The 21,866-nt window shown below is 46.3% G+C and overlaps 1 protein-coding gene across 1 annotated transcript in view; it reads left to right on the forward strand.

The window, feature by feature from the left end:
- RFX4 (regulatory factor X4) overlaps positions 1 to 10,809 on the forward strand; it is a 109,099-nt gene extending 98,290 nt beyond the window's left edge. Inside the window, exons 15-16 of the mRNA XM_047066406.1 lie at positions 633 to 771; positions 9,217 to 10,809. Of these exons, the coding sequence (XP_046922362.1) occupies positions 633 to 771; positions 9,217 to 9,489 (412 nt within the window). The 3' untranslated portion in view covers positions 9,490 to 10,809. The remainder of the gene's footprint in view (positions 1 to 632; positions 772 to 9,216) is intronic.
- Positions 10,810 to 21,866: the final 11,057 nt, after the last annotated feature.

Genomic DNA, 21,866 nt, shown 5'->3' on the forward strand with positions numbered 1-21,866 from the left:
ATATCCCATGTTTTACAGGAATTTCTATTGTATAGATTGTCTTCACATACGTGAACCCCCAGAATAACGAGGGGCAGCGTTTTTACAAATGTGAGAAACAAGGCTGTGGGTAGCCCATGTTCCTACAGCTGGAAAGTGATGCAGCCAGGCTCAGCACGGGAGTCTTTGAGAGCTGGCTGACCGTGCCACGGTGTTTCCCCGCTGGAGAGAGCTCCTCATAACACACGACATCCTTCCCCCTCACAGGCAAGCAAAGGCCTGAACGATACAAAGCATAAATCCCAAAGTAATGTCTTCTTTCTTTCCTGGTTGACTTCGGGCTTTTCCGCAGAGCAGGAGTAGAGGTTTCCATCACTAATTATGTTTTGCTCAGAGCTGGCTTTTCATTCCCTAAGCGCTCTCTGGGTGGTAAGGGAGGTGTGCTGGGAGGGAGAGAAGGAAAATCAACTTGGGAGTTTAAACGCACCACAGCAGGGTTGGAGATGGTAAGAACCAAAAAGGAGGAGTAAAATGGAAAATGAGAAAGAAGAACTAAAAGAGAAAGAAAAGATGTGGTTGATTTTTAAAGGTGTCAAAGTGACTTGCTGTCCCTTCCGTGACTCACAATATTCAATGTGCTTACTGCGGTTTAGGTACACGGGGAGCTATAACTATGGGAGCTATGGCAACCAGCATCCTCCCCCAATGCAGAGCCAGTACCCGGCCCTCCCCCACGACACAGCCATCTCTGGACCGCTGCACTACTCCCCTTACCACAGGAGCTCTGCACAGGTGAGTGGGCGGCCTGCTTCTTTGTCCAGGCCTTGGTATGCTTGGTGGCCGGTCTAGTCAACTTAACATAGTTAATTAGTACCTTCTGGATACTGTGTGCAGCCTGGGTGTCACCAAGGAGAGGATGGTCTTCTCCTAGGGGGCACCCCCATCCTTCAGCAACTGCCCACAGTGGGTGCTCAGCCAGCAGTCATCTCCACTCTCTCTCACGCACGTGGGTGCGCACCAGTGGTCTTTGGTTCCACCCTCACTTTGGCCTCTCTAATCCCAGAATCCGGTCAGCCGCGATGTCTGCTGCCCTTTCTCAGGCAGCCCCCCTCACATGGGATCTTTTGTCTCCCATCCTCCCGGTGCTGGCCCTCATCGAGTCCTGTCAGGACTATTACTTCAGTGTCATTGTAACTAGTCCCCGGGTCTCACGTCTGTTCCTTTCCAGTCTAGTCCACACGTACAACCTCACCAGAAGAATCCTCCTAAAATGGGCCCTTTATCAGATTGTTCTCAGGCCACACATTTCCTTTGGCTCTTCCCTTGTCTAACAAACCATATCAACTCCCTGCAGCCTGTGGTGAATGGAAATTGTGGTTGTACCTATAATGTCAGCGTTGGGTCCTCTACTTGTCTCGGGCACTTCCTGTTGCTCTGGCCTCAAAGGCAGACGGTCATCAGTTCTATTCAATTCTACATCCTCAAGGTCTCTGAATGCCCCCACTGTCCTTGCCTTAGCTCAGGTCTCACCTAGACTGTGGCAAAATTCTTCCCATCGGTTTCTGTATCACTAAACTTGCACCATTTCTGGTCCATCCTCTATGCTGTAGCTGGAGGAGTCTTTTGGAAAAAAAACTTGACTGGCCATTAACACTCTCCTTCTTCTCATGTCATCGCATTCAGAGTCAAGTTCAATTCCTTGGCATGCCTCCTATGACTTGTAACCATCTGGCTTCTGCCTGCCTCTGTGGCCTACCAACCACCCCACCACCATTTGCTCCAGCCTTGCCAACCCATGTGCAATTCGCAGATATTGTTCTCTCAGGCTGGGACTTTCTTCTCCAACCTTCTGCTTGTTGTTCAGGACACCAACCCTGCCTTCTTCCAGGACCTTATGACATACCACTGCTCTAGACTCGCACAGCGCCTCTGTTGGTAACCCTCCTCACACCCCAGGCTCTGTGCTGAGCGCTTTACACATCGTCATGGCAATCCTTGCAGAAAGGAAGTGAGTGTCACCTGCCTGAGGATTTGAACCCAGGCAGTGTGACCCCTGGGTGTCCAAGCTCTTGCACATGGCTCTCTGCCACGTCTCCTGTGTCGGCATTCACTAAGGGTGTCTTGAACAGATGAGGAGACAGGAAGTGAGGCAACACAAACAAAGGAGTGCAGAGGACATTCACTCCATCCCGCTGGTGGGGTGGGAGCCCGGGAGGTAAGCCGAGAGCTCTGCTTGAGGAGGGCACTCAGGATAAACTGGAAAGGTGCCCAATGGAGGCAGGGAGCTCTGCTGCAAAGCACTTGCAGACGTCTAGAATAGAGATAGCAGGACTTGAGAGAGGGTGGAGGCCATGATTGCATCAGCTGTCAGCACACGGATGGGCCTCTCGGGGAAGGCACTGAGGAGAGTGTATCCACAATACATGGCACTCGGGGCAAACAAGCGTCTGTTTTGATTTCCATCTGCAGTACCAAGGGGAGCCCCGGTATAATCCCCAAACAAGCCGAGAAGTTGATTCCACTAAACCATCACCTGGGGCATTCATTATAGGTCTCCAACTGCGTCACACAGAGAAGCCAGATCCTTAGGTACTGCTTCCCTCGGGAGCAGAGTCTGTGCTCCTCACTGTGATCTGCAAAATGACTCAGAGCTGCTGCCAGAGCCTGGGTCACACTTAACAGCAGTGTAAGCAGATCATGCATGCATTCATACGTTCACTCATTCATTCATTTACTCTTGAATGATGCTTGGGTGCTGACTGCGTGGCAAGCACACTCTAGCCTCTGATAATAGCGGAGAAGGGGACAGAAGTAGGCCTGCTCTTGGAGAACTTATGTTCCAGTAGGAGACCGTCATCTAAGCAGCAGTGGCGAGGTCAAGCTGAAATTCCAAGCCACGGGCATTGTGTTCCCTCTTTCTTCCCTCCCTTGTCCATCCTCATGAAATTTCTGGGGTGATATTTTTATTTTTATTTGTTTTAATGTTTATCTATTTTGAAAGGGAGAGTATGTGAGCAGGGGAGGGACAGAGAAAGGGGGGAAGAGAGAGAGAGAGTGAGAGTGAGAGAGAAAAAGAGAGAGAGAGAGAGAGAGAGAGAGAGAATGAATCCCAAGTAGGCTCTGTGCTGTCAGTGCAGAGCCCAATGTGGGGCTCGATCTCATGAATCATGAGGTCATGACCTGAGCCAAAATCAAGAGTCAGACGTTTAACTGACTGAGCTACCCAGTTGTCCCTGAGGTACTATTTTTAAAGACATTGCCATGAAAAGAAACCAGGGTCTCCTAAAGGCCCATGTGGTCCCTGGTGATCAAAGATAGGTCTTGCAGCCTCCGCTCTGGAAGCCACAACAGTCCCCAAATGGAGCACTATCATTTGATAGCAATTCTTAATCGAAGGGCCAAGGACTAATTGAAAGTCCATGGAGGAAGAGGTGACAGGGTCAATCAGCCTTTTCAGCGTCCCTCCCCCCCCCACACAGTGGCCTTTCAACAAGGTCTTTTGACAACTGCTGACCCCACCATGCATTCACACTCTATGCTTAAAGGGTTGTGCCTTGGCCTCCATTTATACAGCAGGGTGAGAAGTTATTTACATCACCTCTCTACCCAGGTTGATGGGGGTGGGGGATAGTGCTCCTGGAGAAGGTAGGGTGTCTAAAGACAAAGAATCCTTTGCTTTGTTTTTCACTAACATTTATGCATCAAGCTCTGTTTTAGGCACTTTCAAATACACGGACTCAATTCTCATAGCAACCTCAGGAAGAAGGCATTTTTCCTCCAGTTTTTAAAAAGGAGGAAACAGTCTCATAACGTAATTTGCCCCAGCCTATGTATCCAGTAAGTAGCAAAGCAGACTCCCATGCAAATTCTCCAGCTTTGAACCCCAAACCCGGGGCAATGAACACTGCACCCAGTATGGTTTGGAGGGTAGGACGCAAATTCAAGAAGTTACTCTAACTGTTCTCAGTCAGTTTCAAGTTACCCAAAAGAAGAATCACATACCCTAGACTCACTTTCTTTCCTCTTGTGGTACTTTGGTTTAATGTTGAACAGAGAGGGGAAAAATCCACTGCAGGGCTAATTAGTTTCTTTAGCTTTCCAGAGCAGAGTTCAAGCTGTTCCAGTCCTGAGTAGTGAATATCACACTTCATTGTGTCAGACTCACTGGGGAAAAAGATGACTCTGAACTGAAGGAACACCACAGTTATAGAATATTGGTTAAGGAATCCCAAGCGGTCATCAGCACAAGAGTAACTGAAACTAACTTCTGCGAATAAATACCTGTCTTAAAGGCGGATACAACACATCTGTGAAGTGCGGTGATTCCACGTGCCCCAGCATTTATAAGCTCAAAATAATCTGAAGTCCTTTGGTTGTTGAAACAGAGTATGTGTGTGCTCTTATTTATACTATTTATTTGCACAACACATGCTTTCCTCTTGGGTAACAACAAAGGTAAACCTCCAGTCCTGCTTGAATTCTAGTAATTTCTGCATTAGTGAGTCCAGGTGAAGGAGGTGTAAGGCGTGAATTATTTCAGAAAAACACCCTTCTTGCAACTACGCTACACTTGCTCACATCAAACTAAGTGAACAAGGAAGGGATGGTCTCAGCTGCCCCTTCCCAGGTGCCCCTTCTTATGCTCGACCAAAAAGAGAAAACAAGCCAGACCAAACACACGGCTACAAAATATTTCTGAGCCTCATTCAACATGCGTTTGTGCAACTTCTACCCTGTCAGCAGCCGTGAATGTGAATTGGGTCCCTGAGCTCAAAAGCCATTTCATCAACGATGGCTAGAAACCCATGTACAGTAGACTAGAAAGCTTTTCTCTGTTCCTCATCTGTATGGCCAAGGCCCGACCTTGCCAGCCAGTCATGTAACTCTTCACCAAATCTCTGGTGGCCCAGCACAGCCCAGGGCCAGTTTGCTTAGGGTGTTCCACTTTGGGATAGCATCTTGAGCCAAAGGGGACAAAAATCAATCAACCGTAGTGGTATAAGATCTGTGACTACAGAGCCAAGCTTCCTGGGTTCAAATCCCCGCTTTGCCTCTAATTAGCTCTGTGCTTCAATTTCCTTATCTAAAAAATGGGGAGAATTATAGTACATATTTCTTAGGGTTGTGAGGGTTAAGTAAGTTGATAAAGGTTAGAACAGGGCCTGGCTCATAGTCAACACTATTTGTGTTTATTATTATTATTATTATTATCTTTCATAACACCACAGTTGTTATGTTTTGCATGGTATCTATGTCTCTTGCTATACTAGCTAGTAGGTACTCAGTTAAATACTTGTTAATGAAATGACTGAATGAATGGATCCTTGCTCTGGTACTAAGCTGCTGTGTGCCCTCAAGCAGATCATTTCCCCCTCTCTTGACTTCAGTTTCCTCATCTGTGAAATGAGAGGTAGGACGAGATGGTCGGCCGCTAAGGCTCTTCCTGTTATTAATGGACCATGATCCTATGAAGCAAAGAAGAAGAATATTAGTAATAGCTAACACATTTTGAAAACTTACTGTATGTGGGAATTCTAAGAGTTTCATGTCCATTAACTCAGTCCAACCCCTAAAAGCTCAATGGATGTGAACTGTCCGGCGAATATTTGGGGGGAGCTATATCCTCTTACAGAAGAGGCTAAGAGGAAGCCTGCCTGGGGGCAGGCCCACTGGCAGAACTTTGGTGCGGTGTGAGAGCCGCCTTTCATAGGAAAACAGTTTGTGCTCCTGACTGGGCCACCTTTCACCCCTTGCTCAAGTAGCAGTCCGTTTGGTGAGGGTCAGGGATAAAGGGCTTATTCTTCCCCTCTCCAAGTGCAGGAGAGCCAGCCTTGGTGTGGGGAGTTGTTTCTCAAAATAGAACTTCCTCATGATTCTAGAGAGGCCCAGAGTCCATCACAGCTGAGATAGCCATCTGACAGAACCTTTGACTACTCATGCGCACACACACAGACACACACACACACACACACACACACACACACACACACACACGTGTGCCCACAAGTACCCCCTCACACACCTCTCTGAAGGGTGGGAACTGGGGACTTATCTCCAGTTTAACATCAGTAGCAACAGCATGTGATTTAACCCAGAAAATGGTAACTTCCTGTTATGGGCCCTCAACAAAAAGCGCCTTTATTCTGCGCAGAGCTCCCTGGACCCCAGAGTTTGTGCCCAGCATGCTTAAGCACCCTGCATGAAACCGGATGTAAAGTGTGAAAGGTGAGGCTGGTGCCACAGGCCAGCCTCAGCCGCTCCCACCATGCTAAATAGAAGCTTCATTGGTGGCGTTAATCACTAGGCTGAGGCAGCGGGCACTTTAGCCTCTCGTCTTTCAATGGTCTCTTCACCACAGGGAAAACGAGTCACTGACTCATTTGCAATTAGCTGACCTAACGGGACAGATTTTTCCATGCTGGATTCTGTGGTAACAGGATTTTATTGTCCCATTAGGGATATTTTGAGCCAGTCTCATTTCCAGGCAATTACTCTTTTGAGTCTGTGACACAACCCCTGGGCACAGCTGCATCTAGGGTCCTCGATTAGGCACAAAAGCCACACTCTCTGGGGTTCTATGAGAAAGAGGCTCCAAGTCCCTACTGTGACATTTTTACCTACACTGGCCAAGGCAAGTGAGGCTCTGTCCACACCAGCGAGATGAGGCCTGGTCAGGCAGGAAGACCCTGTGCTGTGTAGGGGAGGAGGGAGCTTAAAGAAAGAGAAACAAAGACATTAAAGTATAATAGGGCGTCTTCCTCTCTTGTGTGATTCTGCGGTGGCAGGTTATGCCCAGTTTGCATCAGAGCGATGTGGGGGGAAATGCTACCCCAGCACTGGGGTTTATGCCAGTCTTTGTGCTAGCCTGCAGTGACTGTGGGCAGTGAGGATGCTTCACCTCACGAGTCCTGGTTTTCTCATGTAGATTCACAAGGTTGAATTATATGATCGCTAAGCTTCTGTCTAGGGGTGACACCCTGGGGTTCAGTCACCAGATAGTGACTGGCATGCCAGGCATCATTCCAGATATCAGGGAATATGGTAGTGAACATGACAAAGCCATGCCAGGAGCTTATGAATAGAAGCCAGTGGAAACGGACAGCTAACAAGCAGGATGGTGAGCTCCTGACCGGAGAGGCAGAGGGTGGAGCATTTAGCTTCTTGAGATAGGATGTCCAGAAAAGTCTCTGAGGAGGTGACATTTGAGCGGAGACCTGAAGAAGGATGAAAAGGCAGGCGTGCAAGGAGCGTGGGGGTAGGGGTGGGAAACAAGTGTTCTAGGCAGAGGGAACAGGTTGGACAAATTCTCTGAGAGGGGAACCTTCTTGGCCCGCCATAGGATGGGAGAGGAGGCCTCTGTGCCAGGGAGAGCACTATGAGGTGAGGGGACGTGTGCAGGGAGCTTACCTGAGAGTATATCAGGAGGGGGAGCAATCTTTTGGAAAAACATTAGAGACTGTCTTATAATAAATTTCTCAATGTTAGCTGTTTGATACCTGGGATCTTGTTTTCTTGGACAGGGCCAAATCCTGCGATGGTCTCAGGCCTGAGGGTTCACCATGGCTGCCATACGAACAGCGTTCTGTAGATTCCCATAATGGGCACATGGATGCACTTAAGCATCTTTGATCGGATTTGGGGATATGAAAGCCTTGGTATGCTGTCCACAGTCTCCTTGGCAACCACCCTGGGTACCTTCTCCCTTGAGTTCCCAGACACCACCTGCACGCTTCTCTCCCTCCTTCCTACCTGTTCTTTTCACTGTGAAGTGGCTGCCGTTTCTGTGTAAGGCATGCCGTCCCGTGTAAGAGAGAGTCCTGGCTACTAGCAGTTGGAGCCCTCTTTCTTGACCTATGAATACCTGTTTCTCTTTGCCTGCTTTGGGCCTAACAGCCTTCCCCTGCTTCCTTCGGGCGCCTAGTCAAAGGCAGAATGGTTCCCTTTGGCCCCCTCGACTATGGGGAACAGCCATTGTTGTCATCACCCCTTCTCTCAGCTGTCTAGGCTTCAGCCTGTCTGTCTCCCTCACAGGAGGCAGCCTCCCACCTAATCCCTCGGGGCTCCACTCTCCAACTGTCAGGGAAGACAGATGGGGAGCAGAAGAATTCATACATTCACACACACTCTCTCCCCTACTCGCTGCCCTTGCCATCCTTGTTGACTGGCTCCTGTCCTGGTTGGGGTGGCCCTAACGTAGCCCAGCGAGGAAATCTTTGTGTCGACTGGCCTGGCCGGCAAACCGGGAGCTCTCAAAGAGAGCCCAGAGCTCCTCCCCTTCCTCCCCTGTGATTGCACTAAAAGGGGCTTATTTGCATAGCTGTCTTGGAAACAGAGAAGAATGTAGAAGAAGCACTTCAGAGGCACTTCTCTTATTCCTAATTCTTTCTAGAACTGCTTCCCCTCCTCTGTCCTATACAAAAGCACCGCTCCCATCCCCTCTCAATTGGCTTATCTGGACTCCTTCCTCCACATTCACACCAAGCCCGACAATTTACCATTTCCTACTTGTGCATCTTTCAGAACTTCAGTGAATGTGAACCCAAAAGAGAGATGTTCTCTAAATGATAGGCACTAATAATAACCTTTGAAGCTGTTGGCTTGCTTCCTCTTCAAATGCCTGCTTTTAGGCTGCAGTTCATAATTGAATTCAACTGTAAAATGCTATTTTTAATAATGTCACTGTGGTTTACTTGGTAGTGTTGTTCTCTTGGGTTGATGGAGTGGGACCTAGCACATCTCCATAACTAATGGTAAAATTCACAACCATACATCCATATATCCATATCTATTTGGACATGCCGTTACTTGTTTCTCTCTCTCTCTCTCTCTCTCCCTCTCCCTCTCCCTCTCCCTCTCTCCCCCCCCCTCCCTCTCTCCCCCCCTCTCCCTCTCTCCCCCTTCCTCCCTCCCTCTCTCCCTCCCCCCCTGTATTCCCAGTGGGGCTGTTCCTTCTTTTGGATTTGACTTCCCCAAATATTCCACATTAAGAGCACAAAATCAATATTACTACTTGAGGGAACACCAGCCCTACTCTCGATTTGAAGTCCTTTGCCTTTTTCCTGTTGGTTACTTCCTAGACCAAGGTTCCATCTGTCAGGAGTTCACTGATTACTTCCTATCAACTTCCATTAATAGCATCTTAAGAAATTTAACTTAACTTGTAAATATGACCCATATTGTGTATATGCAACTTCCAAGCTAATTTTAACTTTGTGGAATTTCTTTCCCCTCAACAAGTACCCTTTCAATAGCCCCACTTCCCGGATGGAACCCTGTTTGATGAGCAGTACTCCCAGACTGCATCCTACCCCAGTCACCCCCCGATGGCCAGAGGTGCCCACAGCCAACACGTGCTACACAAGCCCGTCTGTGCATTCCACGAGGTACGGAAACTCTAGTGACATGTATACACCCCTGACCACGCGCAGGAATTCTGAGTACGAGCACATGCAACACTTTCCTGGCTTTGCTTACATCAACGGAGAGGCCTCCACAGGATGGGCTAAATGACTGCTATCACAGGAATCCATATTTAATATTAATAATAATTATTAATAATAAACCCAACAACCCACCCCCAGAAGACTTTTTCTCTCTACACATCATAACTCGTGGACTATTCCTAAGTGTCCATTTTCCTAATGAATGTGAGTCTGGGATTCAGTGTGGGATGAATAAACTTTAGTTCAGAAACAGGACTCACTAAAAGTCAGTGAGATTGGGTTCCTGTAGCCAAGCCAGACTTGACTGTTTCTATAGAGCACTATTTTGGGCAGGCCAATCTGTGCCTTTTCCCTCTGTTCCACGACTTTGCTTTGTGTTGGCAAACACTCCCTGTAAGCTACTTATTTTCCTGTTGACAAAAGCTCATTAGTCTTGATGGATACTAGAGACAGAGTCTGGTTTGTGTTCTTGGATGGGCACATAATTTACCAAGAGCATTCACCTTGCCATCTGTCATCTTACTATACAACGAACAGCCCTCAGGTATGTTCTACGCATCCCTTCTTCCTGGTGGTGCCGTCACTGCTTCCTGGAACACCAGGGCTAAATGCTGGTGTCTGGAAGACTCTAGATCCCCTGTTATTACACTCATGTTATTCACAGTACCTGCATTGTCTTGGAATGTAAGCACTGTCTAGAGGGAAGGAAGAGGCCTGTTCTGTATGCCTTAAGTTGATTGAGGTTTGTAGGGGACCGGTTCTTCTACATACAAGTATTTGTCCTAAGTTTGCACAATGGCTAGTGTCAGCAAAAGGCAGGAGAGGGGCTTTTAAAATTCTGTGAGAATGTGGATGTATGGTATTGAGTATCACACTCAGCTCTGCTGTATTAACTCTGTGAAACCAGATGGACCAAACATTAACTTACCAAGCACCAAGCGTGAAAATGACTTTCGTGGTTCCTTCATAAGACCGTAATAATTTCCGACACTTTGATAGAAAAAAAATTTTTTCAAAGCTGTGCCTTTGAGCCTATACTATACTGTGTATGTGTGGAAATAAAAATGTATTGTACTTTCGGAAACTTTTTTCGTAGGCATTTTTCTGTCAGATTGGTAGCAATTTGTGAGGTTTGTTAGAGATTAACATAGGTTTTCTTTCTGTATTATAAAATGCACCAAGCAATTATGGTGGACCTATTACCCTATGGGTAAGAAATAAATGGAGATATGACATCGGATGTTTCAGCAGTTGTTCTGTAAATAAAATCTTTGATCACACCACTCAGTGTGATAATCATGTCTACAGCTAAAGTGGAAATAGTTTTTTCTGTACAGTTGTGCAAGATATGAATGGTTTCACACTCAAATAAAAAGTATTGAAATGAGCTGCTTTCTTCATTTTCCTTCTGCATTTGACATGACTTCTGTGTGTGTGTGTGTGTGTGTGTATGTGTGTGTGTGTGTGTGTGTGAGAGAGAGAGACAGAGAGACAGAGAGACACAGAGAGAGAGATAGCATTCTGAATACTCAGGGTGTAAATAGGCAAAACAGAACTAAGTGGTCTTATCTGGTTGCTCTTATCCACTTCTCCCATCGTCTTGTCATAAAGCAATCATTAAAATTTGGATAGGCCACACATCCGGTCCTTGAATGATTTAGTATCTACAGCCTAGTTGAGGTCTGTAAGGGACCAGTTCTACATACAAGGATTTGTCTTAAGTTTGCACAATGGCTAGCGTCAGCAAAGGACAGGAACCTTTTAGCTCTTACAGGGAATATTATTCTTCAATACCAGCATCATTAAGAGGTCCCCTGGTCCTTAGTTCATTATGCTTTAATGATCTGTGGGTGTAAAGATACTTGAAGTGCAGTGCTTTAAATACTAATAAACTTCTGGAACAGAACAGTAACATTACTGAATATTAAGTATCAAAAAGTCCTTCTCCAGCACTGCATTTTGATTCTAGGATTGAGGAGCGAGGATATAGAGGCAAGATGACTGTTTTGTCCAAACGTTAAAGAGTAGGATCTATGAGAAATTCAGAGCCACAGATTTCCAGAAATGGCAGCAGTGACTATTTTAACTAAAAGGCAAGAGAATTTGACAACTCGATTTGCATGTTGAAAGATTTATTTTTAAAGCCAAGCTCTTACTTGCTATTACATAACATATTTATACCTAAGAATGATTTTAGGATTAAAATTATATATTTTACCCAGCATCCCCTTAAAAATATTTCACTATGTTGGGGCACCTGAGAGGCTCAGTTGGTTAGGCATGCAACTTCGGCTCAGGTCATGATCTCGTGGTCCATGGGTTCAAGCCCCACATCGGGCTCTGTGCTGATAGCTCAGACCTGGAGCCTGCTGCAGATTCTGTATCCCTCTTTCTCTAACCCTCCACTCTCGGGCACACTCTCTCTCTCTCTCAAAAATAAAATAAAACATTAAAAAATTTTAAAAAAATTTCACTGTGTTGTTCAACAAAAAGAAAGTAGATGTTGGATTTCACTCCCGGAAGATAAATTAGTTTGATCTCTTGGCCACAGTGCATTAGTTGGCCCTGAATGAGGAAAGTGGGAGGGGGGGGTGCAGGGGGAGGGGGGCAGAAGGAAGAAGAAGAAAATGTCAGATTCAGTCACTGCATAACATGAACCATACCTGTTGCTCTCATACAGTTCAAAGCTAGTGCTTCATAAAGGAAAGGATGTAGTAAGTCTGACTTTTGACTTTCCAGACACAAAAAGAAGAAGCAATTGCCCAATTGTCTAGCCAGGTAGCAGCAGCACATAACACTCCTGCACAAACAACAGCCACAAGGTCATTAAATGTACAGATCTTTAGGCAAAAATAGTCACAGTCAACAAGGGCTGAGTCCCAGAGAATAGAGTGGACATTCCAACAACTTTGCAGGGGAGAGAATGTGTGCCTCCTGCTCGCAGCACAGCAGAGAACTGGGGGTCAGCACTGTAGGAAGAGGGAAGCTTTTGATGAGGACGAGTGGTCCCCGGGCGCACTCTCCAGAACACAAGGTGCCCATGTCTTGGGAGTTGAGTGTGTTACTTGTGTTCCCAATTGTTCTAAAACCTTCCATTTCAGAATGGAGAAGGATCTGATTAGGAAAAGACAACAGCTGCTGTGAACTCAGGACTCAAATGCACCTTCTCTGCCTCTGATGGTTCCTTGCCAGTCACCAGAATGGGAATGGGCAAGGTTGGCAGCTGGGAGTAGGGCCAGTCACTTGTCAGAGGAAGAACAGAGGAGTCTTGGCAATAAAGGGACACTCCCCTCCTTAGGACTCTTTCTGAAAAGGACTCTGCCAGCTTGAAACTGGCTGAAGTTGTGAACAGCAGCCAGGATGGCTCACCCACGTTGCAAGCCTGTGGCGTCCTAGGCATCCATCCTGCTGTGTCCTTTTGTCAGGCCACTAGTACACCCCAGGTCTGGGAAGAAAGGGAATCTGTGGCCCCTCTGAGACTGCAGCCCAGTCAGAGACCAATCAAACGTGTGGCATTAGGTAAGCCCAACCCAGATGGGGAGAGGGACCGAAATCGTGGAAAGAGAACTGAGAGGGAGTCTTGGCTTCACCACCATGTGACCTTGGAGGAGTCCAGAGTGAGGACCTCAGGCGGCGATGTTCTAGAACTATGACATCCCAAATCGTGGCCTGTGTGCTGCTGCTGGAGCGGGGCTGGCAGATCTGGGTGAGGAGGGCGGACAGCTTAGGGGAAACAAAGAATGGACTGGCAGCTGGGCAGTGATTCAGAGGCAGCCACAGGAGAGAGGACGACGGCTCCACCAGCTGGTGCTCAAAAACAGCCCGAGGTTTGTGCCCACAAGTGCGGCCCGTATACCTGCCCCCCGCCACCGAGCAAGCCGTACCCCCTGCCTCAGAGCCAGCCCCACTCTCTCACGATAGTGGTCTTCTGCTATTTTCCTTGCCTCCAGCTTTGTCCTTCACGTTTGCTTTAAAGTGACATCACAATGTCCGAAGTGAGACTCAGGCCATGGAAAGAGCAAAAACAAACAGGCTGTTTGTCCCAACTACTTACATCTCTTAAAGGCCGAATCACAAGATTTAAAAAAAATTGAATGCTGGGAAGGAATGGTACAAATACTCCCTTTTTATACAGGGAAAAGAAAGAGTGTGGGGAGTGGGTTGATGTAGGTTTCCTGAGGCACAGAGTTCAGACTTAGACAAGGGCCAAAAGTATGCAAATCATCACCACTGGGGAGCTTAAGAGAAAAAGATGGAGATACTCATTGGCTTCAAAGTGAGGTAGCACTGGGATTAAATCTTGGTTCCACCAAAGATGTTGTGGAAGGGACATTCCTGCTCTCAGTAGGATTGGATTTCAGTGGTTCTCAACTCTGGCTGCCCATGAGTGTTACCCTGTCAACTTTAAAAAAAAATACTGATGCACAGGTCCCACCACAGTACACAATGGGCCCGGCATGTGACCTGCCTCCAGCATCAGTAGCTTGCAAGCTCCCCAGGTGATTCTAATATGTAGCCAAGGCTGAGAAACACAACCCCTTACACCTTGAAGTTCTGAGATCCAGGGGCTGCTAGTCCCTGAGTAGCTTTTGCCCAGGGTTCCAGTCTGTCCAGAGTGGAGAAGAGTGCCACTCCCCCCTCCCCACCCCAGTCTACACTGTTTGGTTTCCCCCTCCACCGCAGCTGACAAAGCTTTCCCTAAGGGCACTGTTTTGTTTGCCCTTCAGCCCAGCCCACCTCCCTACCACTCTGCTGACTGCCCTCCTAACCTGGACCTTCTCTGCTTCAGTTCCTTGGCAGCCTCCCAAGCTGAGCCAGCTTGGACACAGCCCCTGTGGTTTCCTCTTCTTCCAAGGAGGTCAGGACCTTTTGTGCTTCGTCAGCCTCCTCCCTGAAGCTCTTCCCCCCATCCCTCCCTCTGCACCTCACCCCCCCCAGCCTTCTCACCCCCATATTTTGCTGCTGCTAGTGTAGGTGAGACGGAAGACGTGGGCCCCAAGAGTTGAGAAAGGAGCTGTTGCTAGGAAAGGAGTGTGGGTGAAGAGAGGTGGTGGGTGGGAGAAATAGGGCTCCCCGGTTGTATTCTACTCTCTGCCATCATACATGCCTCAAGTGCTAAAACCAGTTGTTTGGGAACTATGATGAAAAATAATGAGGTCTGACCATGACAGCAGGGTGAGGGGACCAACCTCAGGAACAGCTGCAGTGCTGCCGCTTGGTATTTATAATAGTCTCCTGAGAGGAGGGAAGAGCTGCGGAGAAGAGTTGAGAAGGAGTGAATTCTCCGGGAAGTGCCAAACTGTGACCCCACCAGGGCTGCTATCCAACATGTTCTGGCCTGCGCTCCACCTCTCAGACGTGATCAGCTGCAGGAACCAACATGTAGTCAAGGCAGAGTGACCGTCTAAATGAGGGGCCTGCGGCACACTGGGCGGCACATTTCTGAAACGGCTCTGCCTTCATTCATGGAACTTCCCATTTCTTGGGGTCTGCTCTGTGCCAGGCACAGCAGAGGCCTCCTCTCCGTTCCTCACAACCTCCTGGCAGTGTCAGTGGTACAACCATTTCTATTTAGAGGTGAAGAAACGGAGGCGCTGAGCCTCGCCCCAAGTCACACACAGTAAGTGGCAGGGCTGGGATTTGAGGACAGAACTGCCCTGCTCCCCAGTCTGTGTTCTTCCTACAATACACTGCCTTCTTCCTCCTTCCTCCTTTTGTCTCCACTCCACCCCACCCCCATGCCTCTCTCCTAAGCGCCTTTGGCCAGTGCAGATTTTAAATCAACCTTGACCATGGTAATAGAACCTACTGGGGTTGAAAAGAGTTTCAGAAGTTCTGGGAAATTCTTGTGTGTGCTAAAATGAAGGCAGTTTCTAGGCCGGGCACCAGATCTTCCCCCACACTCGAAGTGGCATTCCACTCACTCTAAGTTAACAGCAGACTAGCTTTCCCTCTTGTCCTTTCCCAGGGCACATACAAACCAATACATTATCAGGGACCAAGATTTGGTCATTCTATACAGAAACAGGAACAAAAGAAAATCAGTAATAATGTAAAACAAAAAAAAATACCAGGTCACGGGAGGATTTTTATTACCAGGTTGAAAAAAGGCTCTGCAGGGGAGGCGCAATGAGCCAAGTATTCACCAGAATGAAGTCATTTGAAGGGGGGAGGCGAGGTGAGGGGGGACTGGCTACCTCTTGCTGTTCAGGTCACTACCCTTTGACAGCGGTGGCCTCTGACCTCAACAACCCTACAATTCTGTTTTGACTGACCCTGAAACCCATGAAATTCAGATGTAGGCACTGCCCAAAAGTTGAGATAAAGCTGACTAATATGGGAAAAGCTCCCGGTATGTGCCCCCAGCTGAAAGGAGCTGGCAGTTCTTTGGCGGTAGATGCAATTTATTCTGTCCTCCTCCTTTCAGGGAAATGCTAATCCTTCATAGGCAACTGGAGGGGAAGACTAAAATGTGTTGATGATGAATGACAATAATCCTTTGTCCACTTCTGCCTCCTCCTAGGGTTGAACCTTAAGAGTTTAATCAAATGTTGGTAAGTAAATTAATGCTTTACTGCATAGAGTTAAAAAGGAAGTGGTGGGAAGAAGGGCTGTGAGAATATATTTTTTCTGACATGTGAATCTCAAATACTTAATTGCAAAGGCACTGATATGGGGCGTGTGTGTGTGTGTGTGTGTGTGTGTGTGTGTGTTTTGGGTGTTTTAGTCCCCTTATTTACACATGTACACATAAGACAGTATTCACAAACTGTCTTATATTAAAGTGTATCAGTGTAAAGACATTAACTTCAAGGTTTAAAAACCAAAGCAGTGTGCTGGAAATGCTTTTCTGTTGTTAAACATCAGCGACAACAAAACTCATGTGTTTGTGCATCAATAGGAATAACATGACCTTTATCCCCAAATCTTCACATCATTGTGCAGGAGGCTGCATTTCTCATTCCGGTTCAGCTAACAATTGAGTGGCTACTCCACACCAGGTGTGCTGTGCTGGCCACTTTGACAGCCATCTCTTTTAACCCTTACAGCCTCCTCCAAAGTAAGTGGTATAATGCTTACTACAGTTGAGAAAATCAATGTTCAAAGAGGAAGAGTGACTTATCCCTGAACACCCAGGGACAGAGGTAAAATTCAAACTAGTCTTTTGGCCTTCAAGTTTTCCTATTGGATACAAAAACCTGGTTTCCAGAGGATTTTAAGGAATTTGACAAATGATAGGCTTCGGAGAGGCACACAGAGAGTCGGGACTCAAACCCAGGTTTTCCAATCACCAGCCCTGGGTCTTTTGCCACATTACAGCATTGCCACCCAAAGCGCTGGGTTTTCCCAAGAGGTGTTTGGATGGGATTTCAAGCCAGCAAGATGCAAATAGGTCTGACCTACATTCCAGCTCTTGGATAAATAAAAACTCCTAAAGGGCAGAGCCCATTTTGTGTGCTTAATTTGAGAGTCCCACTGTGGACAGTCAATATTAAACAAGAATAGGTACATTTGCCAAGGACTAACAGCATGGGTTCAATTTTAGCAATTAAAATACTGGGAATATGACTGAGGATCCTAATAAACGTGCTGGAAGGCTGGATCGAGTAATCATAGATTTATAGGAGTTAAAAAAAACAACAACTTTGAAGTCATCCAGTCCAACTCTAATTTTATAAATGAGACCCTGAGAAATTAAAATAATGCGCACAAGGATCTGACACTGGCTGGCAACTGACCCAGTGCTATTTAACTTTTTGGCATATAGCATAGTAAGAGAATGTTTTCAGGAATGTACCATGCCATAAACTGAAGTTGGATTGGCTGCCTATGGAGTCATCATTGATTATGAAATGTTCTTCATATTTAACTTTTACTTATCCCACTGATCAATTGACCTCTAAGAAATCCCCATTGCTGGCTTTCAAGTTCAACCAAGTCAATATTTCTCAATAAGTGTCTCATTAATTTTGTTCTCCTGAACTTCTTTCATGGCATTCCCCCCTACCTGCTGGCCCTCCAAACTCCCTCCACCATTCTTTCTTTATAATTTGCCTTCCCCGAGAAGGCTTCTCTGCTTCCTTGTCTTCCCATCAATGTTCATCTTGCAATTTCCACAGTACTTATGTTCAATTCCTTTCTTCCTATTAAAAAACATTCACTTATTGCCTGGGTATTTCCTATATCCCCAAAGGACAGGATCAATTGTTTCTACTTATTTTTTTTTTCTTATGGTGCCTAAGACAATGCTATGCTCCAAAAAACCATCAAATAGTTGTTTAAGGAACAAATCATGTTGATTGACTTTGCTACAAAAGGGAGACCTCGTTATTGGTAGAAAATGAAATTAAAATCACTTTCTTCTGCTAGGTTATTCTGAATTCTCAAAGACTAACGAGTCACATGCACATGAATTTGACAGTCTATCAAAAAACTAGGTCAGGGGCGCCTGGGTGGCTCAGTAGGTTAAGCGTCTGACTCCTGATTTCAGCTCAGGTCATGATCTTGTAGTTTGTGGGATCAAGCCCTGAGGGCACAGAGCCTGCTTGGGATTCTCTCTCCCTCTCTCTCTCTCTCTGCCCCTCCCCTGCTAGCATTCTCTCTCTCTCTCAAAATAAATAAACTAAAAAACAAAAAAAACAACTAGTTTGGTGGTTGATAGTGTATCAAAATATTAGTCCAGTGGTTCTGAACCCTGGCTGCTCATTCAAATCAACTTGGAAGCTTTTAAAACTACCACTACCCAGGCCTCACCACAGATCAACTGAATCAGAATCTTTGCAGGTATGCCCAAGCAATGATTTGCATATGCCATATTGGTATTTGATTTGCACATATTGATTTATACAACCTCACTCTTATGAATAGATTTTTCTAAAGAATGAGCATGATCAAATATGGTTTTGTTGTTGTTCTTAGAATCACAAAATTTTCTCACAAAACTGAGAAAGAACTAAGATAATATCTGGACCAACTCCTTTATTTTACAGCTGAAGACTCTGTGGCTTAAGAGAGTTTGAGTAGCCTGATACAGTGGCGAGATGATTGCTGAGTGACCAGTCATATCCTGAATTAGTGGAATTCTCTGAACTCCACACAAAAAACATTGTGTGTATGTGCGTGCGTGTAAGATTTGGATTTTAAAAGCTGTTAGCACCAGGTACTGCTCAAAGACCAATTTGGCACATTCCATCTAGCCCGTTGTCATGGCAGAGGAAATGTCACAGTGGGATATATCAAAGTCCAAAATAAATGACTAGTATATATTTGCAGGCTTTTTCATTGGCCCCAATCCATAACATTTTACGCTATCAGAGCCCAGAGCACTTCTAGCCCTTAACTATACCACTTATTAGCAGATTTACAGCTTATGAGAAGGCTAATCAACACCCTGAACTTCCCTTTTCTCTATAAAAAGGAAGACAGTGCCTGTCCTATTGACCTTGCATTTTTCAGCTATTATAAGGATTAAATCAGATGATCTATGTATGGGTGTCTTGAGAATAGGAAGGCACTGTGTATATATCTGTATAGAATTACTATGTTGCTATCTTTCAGAGCAATGACTTGTTAATAAACGTGTTACTTTGATTACCCAGGCTCTAAACCCTAATTCCTTGGTACCATGCCACCCAAGAATCAACAGGAACTGGAGTTAGTGCTGGACTAGAGACTCTAGTCACTGAAAGTACCCCGTAACTAAATATTCAGGGAGGTAAAGTGATGTAGTGACCCAGGATTTAGCTAGTCTAGGCTCTAGTCCCAGAGTCTGCTTTTAACTATTGACTTTGGACAAATCACTTAATTTTTCTGGGACCAGAGTCTCGTCAGTGGTCAAAAGATGACTTTAATTAGAGTCAAAGATCCTTTTGATTTATAAAATCAGAATATTAGTGCTTAATTAAAATTACTAAAGTGCAATTTCCCAAGCCGTTAATTGATGTGGTTTCACATTTTTTAAATCTCTTTTTAGAAGTTCAGGGTTGGAGCCTAAAAACATAAGCCTATTTCTGGTAAATAGACATTTTGAACACATGTGTAAGACCCTTGTTAAAAGCAACATCTCTACTCAGATACTTTATGCTTGTTAGTGTCCTGTCCTGATGCCCTTGCTCCACAAATAAATATATGGTTACCCAAAAGGCATGTAGTACACTACTGGACACAGAGTAGGTACCCAAATACTGTTACTTTACAGCTTACAGTAGGAGTCCTAGCTCTTATTACTTAGTTTGTCTGAGCCTGTTTTTGTATTTATAAATGGGAAAATAGTACCTTCTTCAATGATCCACTGAGATAGTGTATATTAAAATGCAGAAAAAAGCGGGGTGCCTAAGTGGCTCAGTTGATTCAGCATCCAGGTCTTGATTTTGGCTCAGGTCATGATCCCAGGGTCATGGGATTGAGCCCCGTGTTGGGCTCTGCACTGAGCGTGGAGCCTGTTTGGGACTCTCTCTCTCCCTCTTTCCTTCTGCCCTTCTCCTCCACTCATGCTCCCTCTAAAAAATAAAAAAAAATGTTTTATAAACTGTTAAAAACAATTGAAAGGTATTACTATTACCTAAGGAATGCAGAACGCTCTAAGGGTATTTTTTTAAGAGACAGATTAAAATCTTTCTGCATTAGTTTATCATGGACACAGCACCTACTCCAGTGCCTGGCTCAACAGATATGCTCAATGAGTGTCTGCTGCGTGAAGAGTATAATCCGCAGAAAAATCAAAAGCTCCATGAGCTTAGATTCCATATTTCTTTTTCTCTGCAAATTCCCAGAGCTAACACAGCATCTGACAGATAGAAGAAGACGATAATTATCAGATGAAAAATTGTTACCCCTCTAGTTCCTCTTCAACACAGCTCAAGAGGTAGACATGGGCAGAAGAGGCACCAAAGACGATTTGGAGTGGAACTGGAAGTTATTTGGAAAATTCACCCACTCTCTAATAGCTTGGGAAAGCAAAAAAGAAGCATAGACTCTTGAGTTCCATCAAGTTCAGTTTCCAAATTGTGCAATCTTGGTAAATTAATCTATTAACCCCACCGAGACGGTTTGCTCCTCTTAAACTGAGAATAGTACCCACCTCATAGAGTTAAGCACTAGAATGGGAGCTCCATAAAGGGCAAGGACTTTGAGGCCCACTGCATCTACACTGGACAGTACTGAACTATATTGAACAGTGCCAGACACAGCAGAGGTTCTCAAATACTTGTTGCCTGACGTTGTGAGAAACTGACGGAGAGGACACAGGCACAGTATGTAACAAAATGTTTGCACGTAGTAAACACTCAGCAAACGTGAACCTCTTCCATCTTCACTATCCCCATCACTACCATTACTAGCACATCGGTATTATGTGACTGGCAGATGGAGAGCAGTCACCTTTGGAGAAAGACCCGGATTCAAATCTAATTCCCCATTTACCAGTTTTGTGACACAGGACATATCACTTAACCTATGCTGGTTCCTTTGGTTCCAGAAAAATCTCCACGTCGTGAGAATCAGAAGCTATATGGCAACGACCTAACGCTGAATGAATCTGGAGCCCTCGCGGCACGCGATACGTGGCAGCAACTATTACTAAGGAAAAAAAAAAATCCCCTTTTCTCCAGATAACTGCCTGCAATTTCCCACATTACTGTAGCTGAATACGTAACATGACCGCAAACAAGGGGAGGAAGGAAAGAATTTCAAAGCGACCGAAACCGCTAATCAAGAAAAAGAGGGAATTAAACCGGTGTTTGACAGTTCCCACCAAGGGGTGCTAGTTTCCCCGACTGTCAACCTGTCCGACCGGCCAAGGCTCGAGCAGGACAACCAGCTCTGATAGGAACAAAAAGGAGGCAGAGCAGACGCTTACACCCTCCCCCTAACGGTCTCTTGGTCGCTAGCCGCTGGCCTCTGGCTGCCGCGGGACTCCCGTTTCCGGCCCTGACCGGACCACAGCTCCCAGCATGCCTTTGGCGGGAAGTCTTTTCCCGCTGGATGACTACTAATCCCGGCATGCCATTCGGTACTCCAGTAAATTAGATGGAAGAGTGGAATGACCCCAATGAGCGCAGGGAATTGTAGTCCATTTAGCTGCTGGCTTTTAGAGGGGCGGGGAAGAGCCGGGTCGCTCTCGTCAGCTGAGGAGAATGATTCATAGAGGAGGGTCAGGAGAGAACAGTTCTGGCTGCGAAAGCCCACTTAAAAGGCTGGACTCTTCCGCGAGGGAGGGAGAGGCAGGAGAGTAAGCGAGGCCTCGGGCCTGACCTCGCCTCAGGCCGCTCGTCAGGCCTCCATCGAGTCCTGGGCCTTGTCGGGGGCGGCCGCGAGGCGCCGGTTGCTGGGGGACCGGTGACGTCGCGGGGTGAAAGTTGAGGGGCGGTGACGTCGGCCCTGCCCGGGCGGAGGCTGGCGGGTTGGAGGCAGGAGGGAGGGAGGGAAGGAGGGAAGGAAGGAAGC

The sequence above is a fragment of the Lynx rufus genome, unplaced genomic scaffold (genome assembly GCF_022079265.1).
Source record: "Lynx rufus isolate CCGP_SWC_20201006 ecotype Redwood Valley unplaced genomic scaffold, mLynRuf1.p SCAF_7, whole genome shotgun sequence".
In the NCBI taxonomy this organism is placed as follows: domain Eukaryota; kingdom Metazoa; phylum Chordata; class Mammalia; order Carnivora; family Felidae; genus Lynx; species Lynx rufus.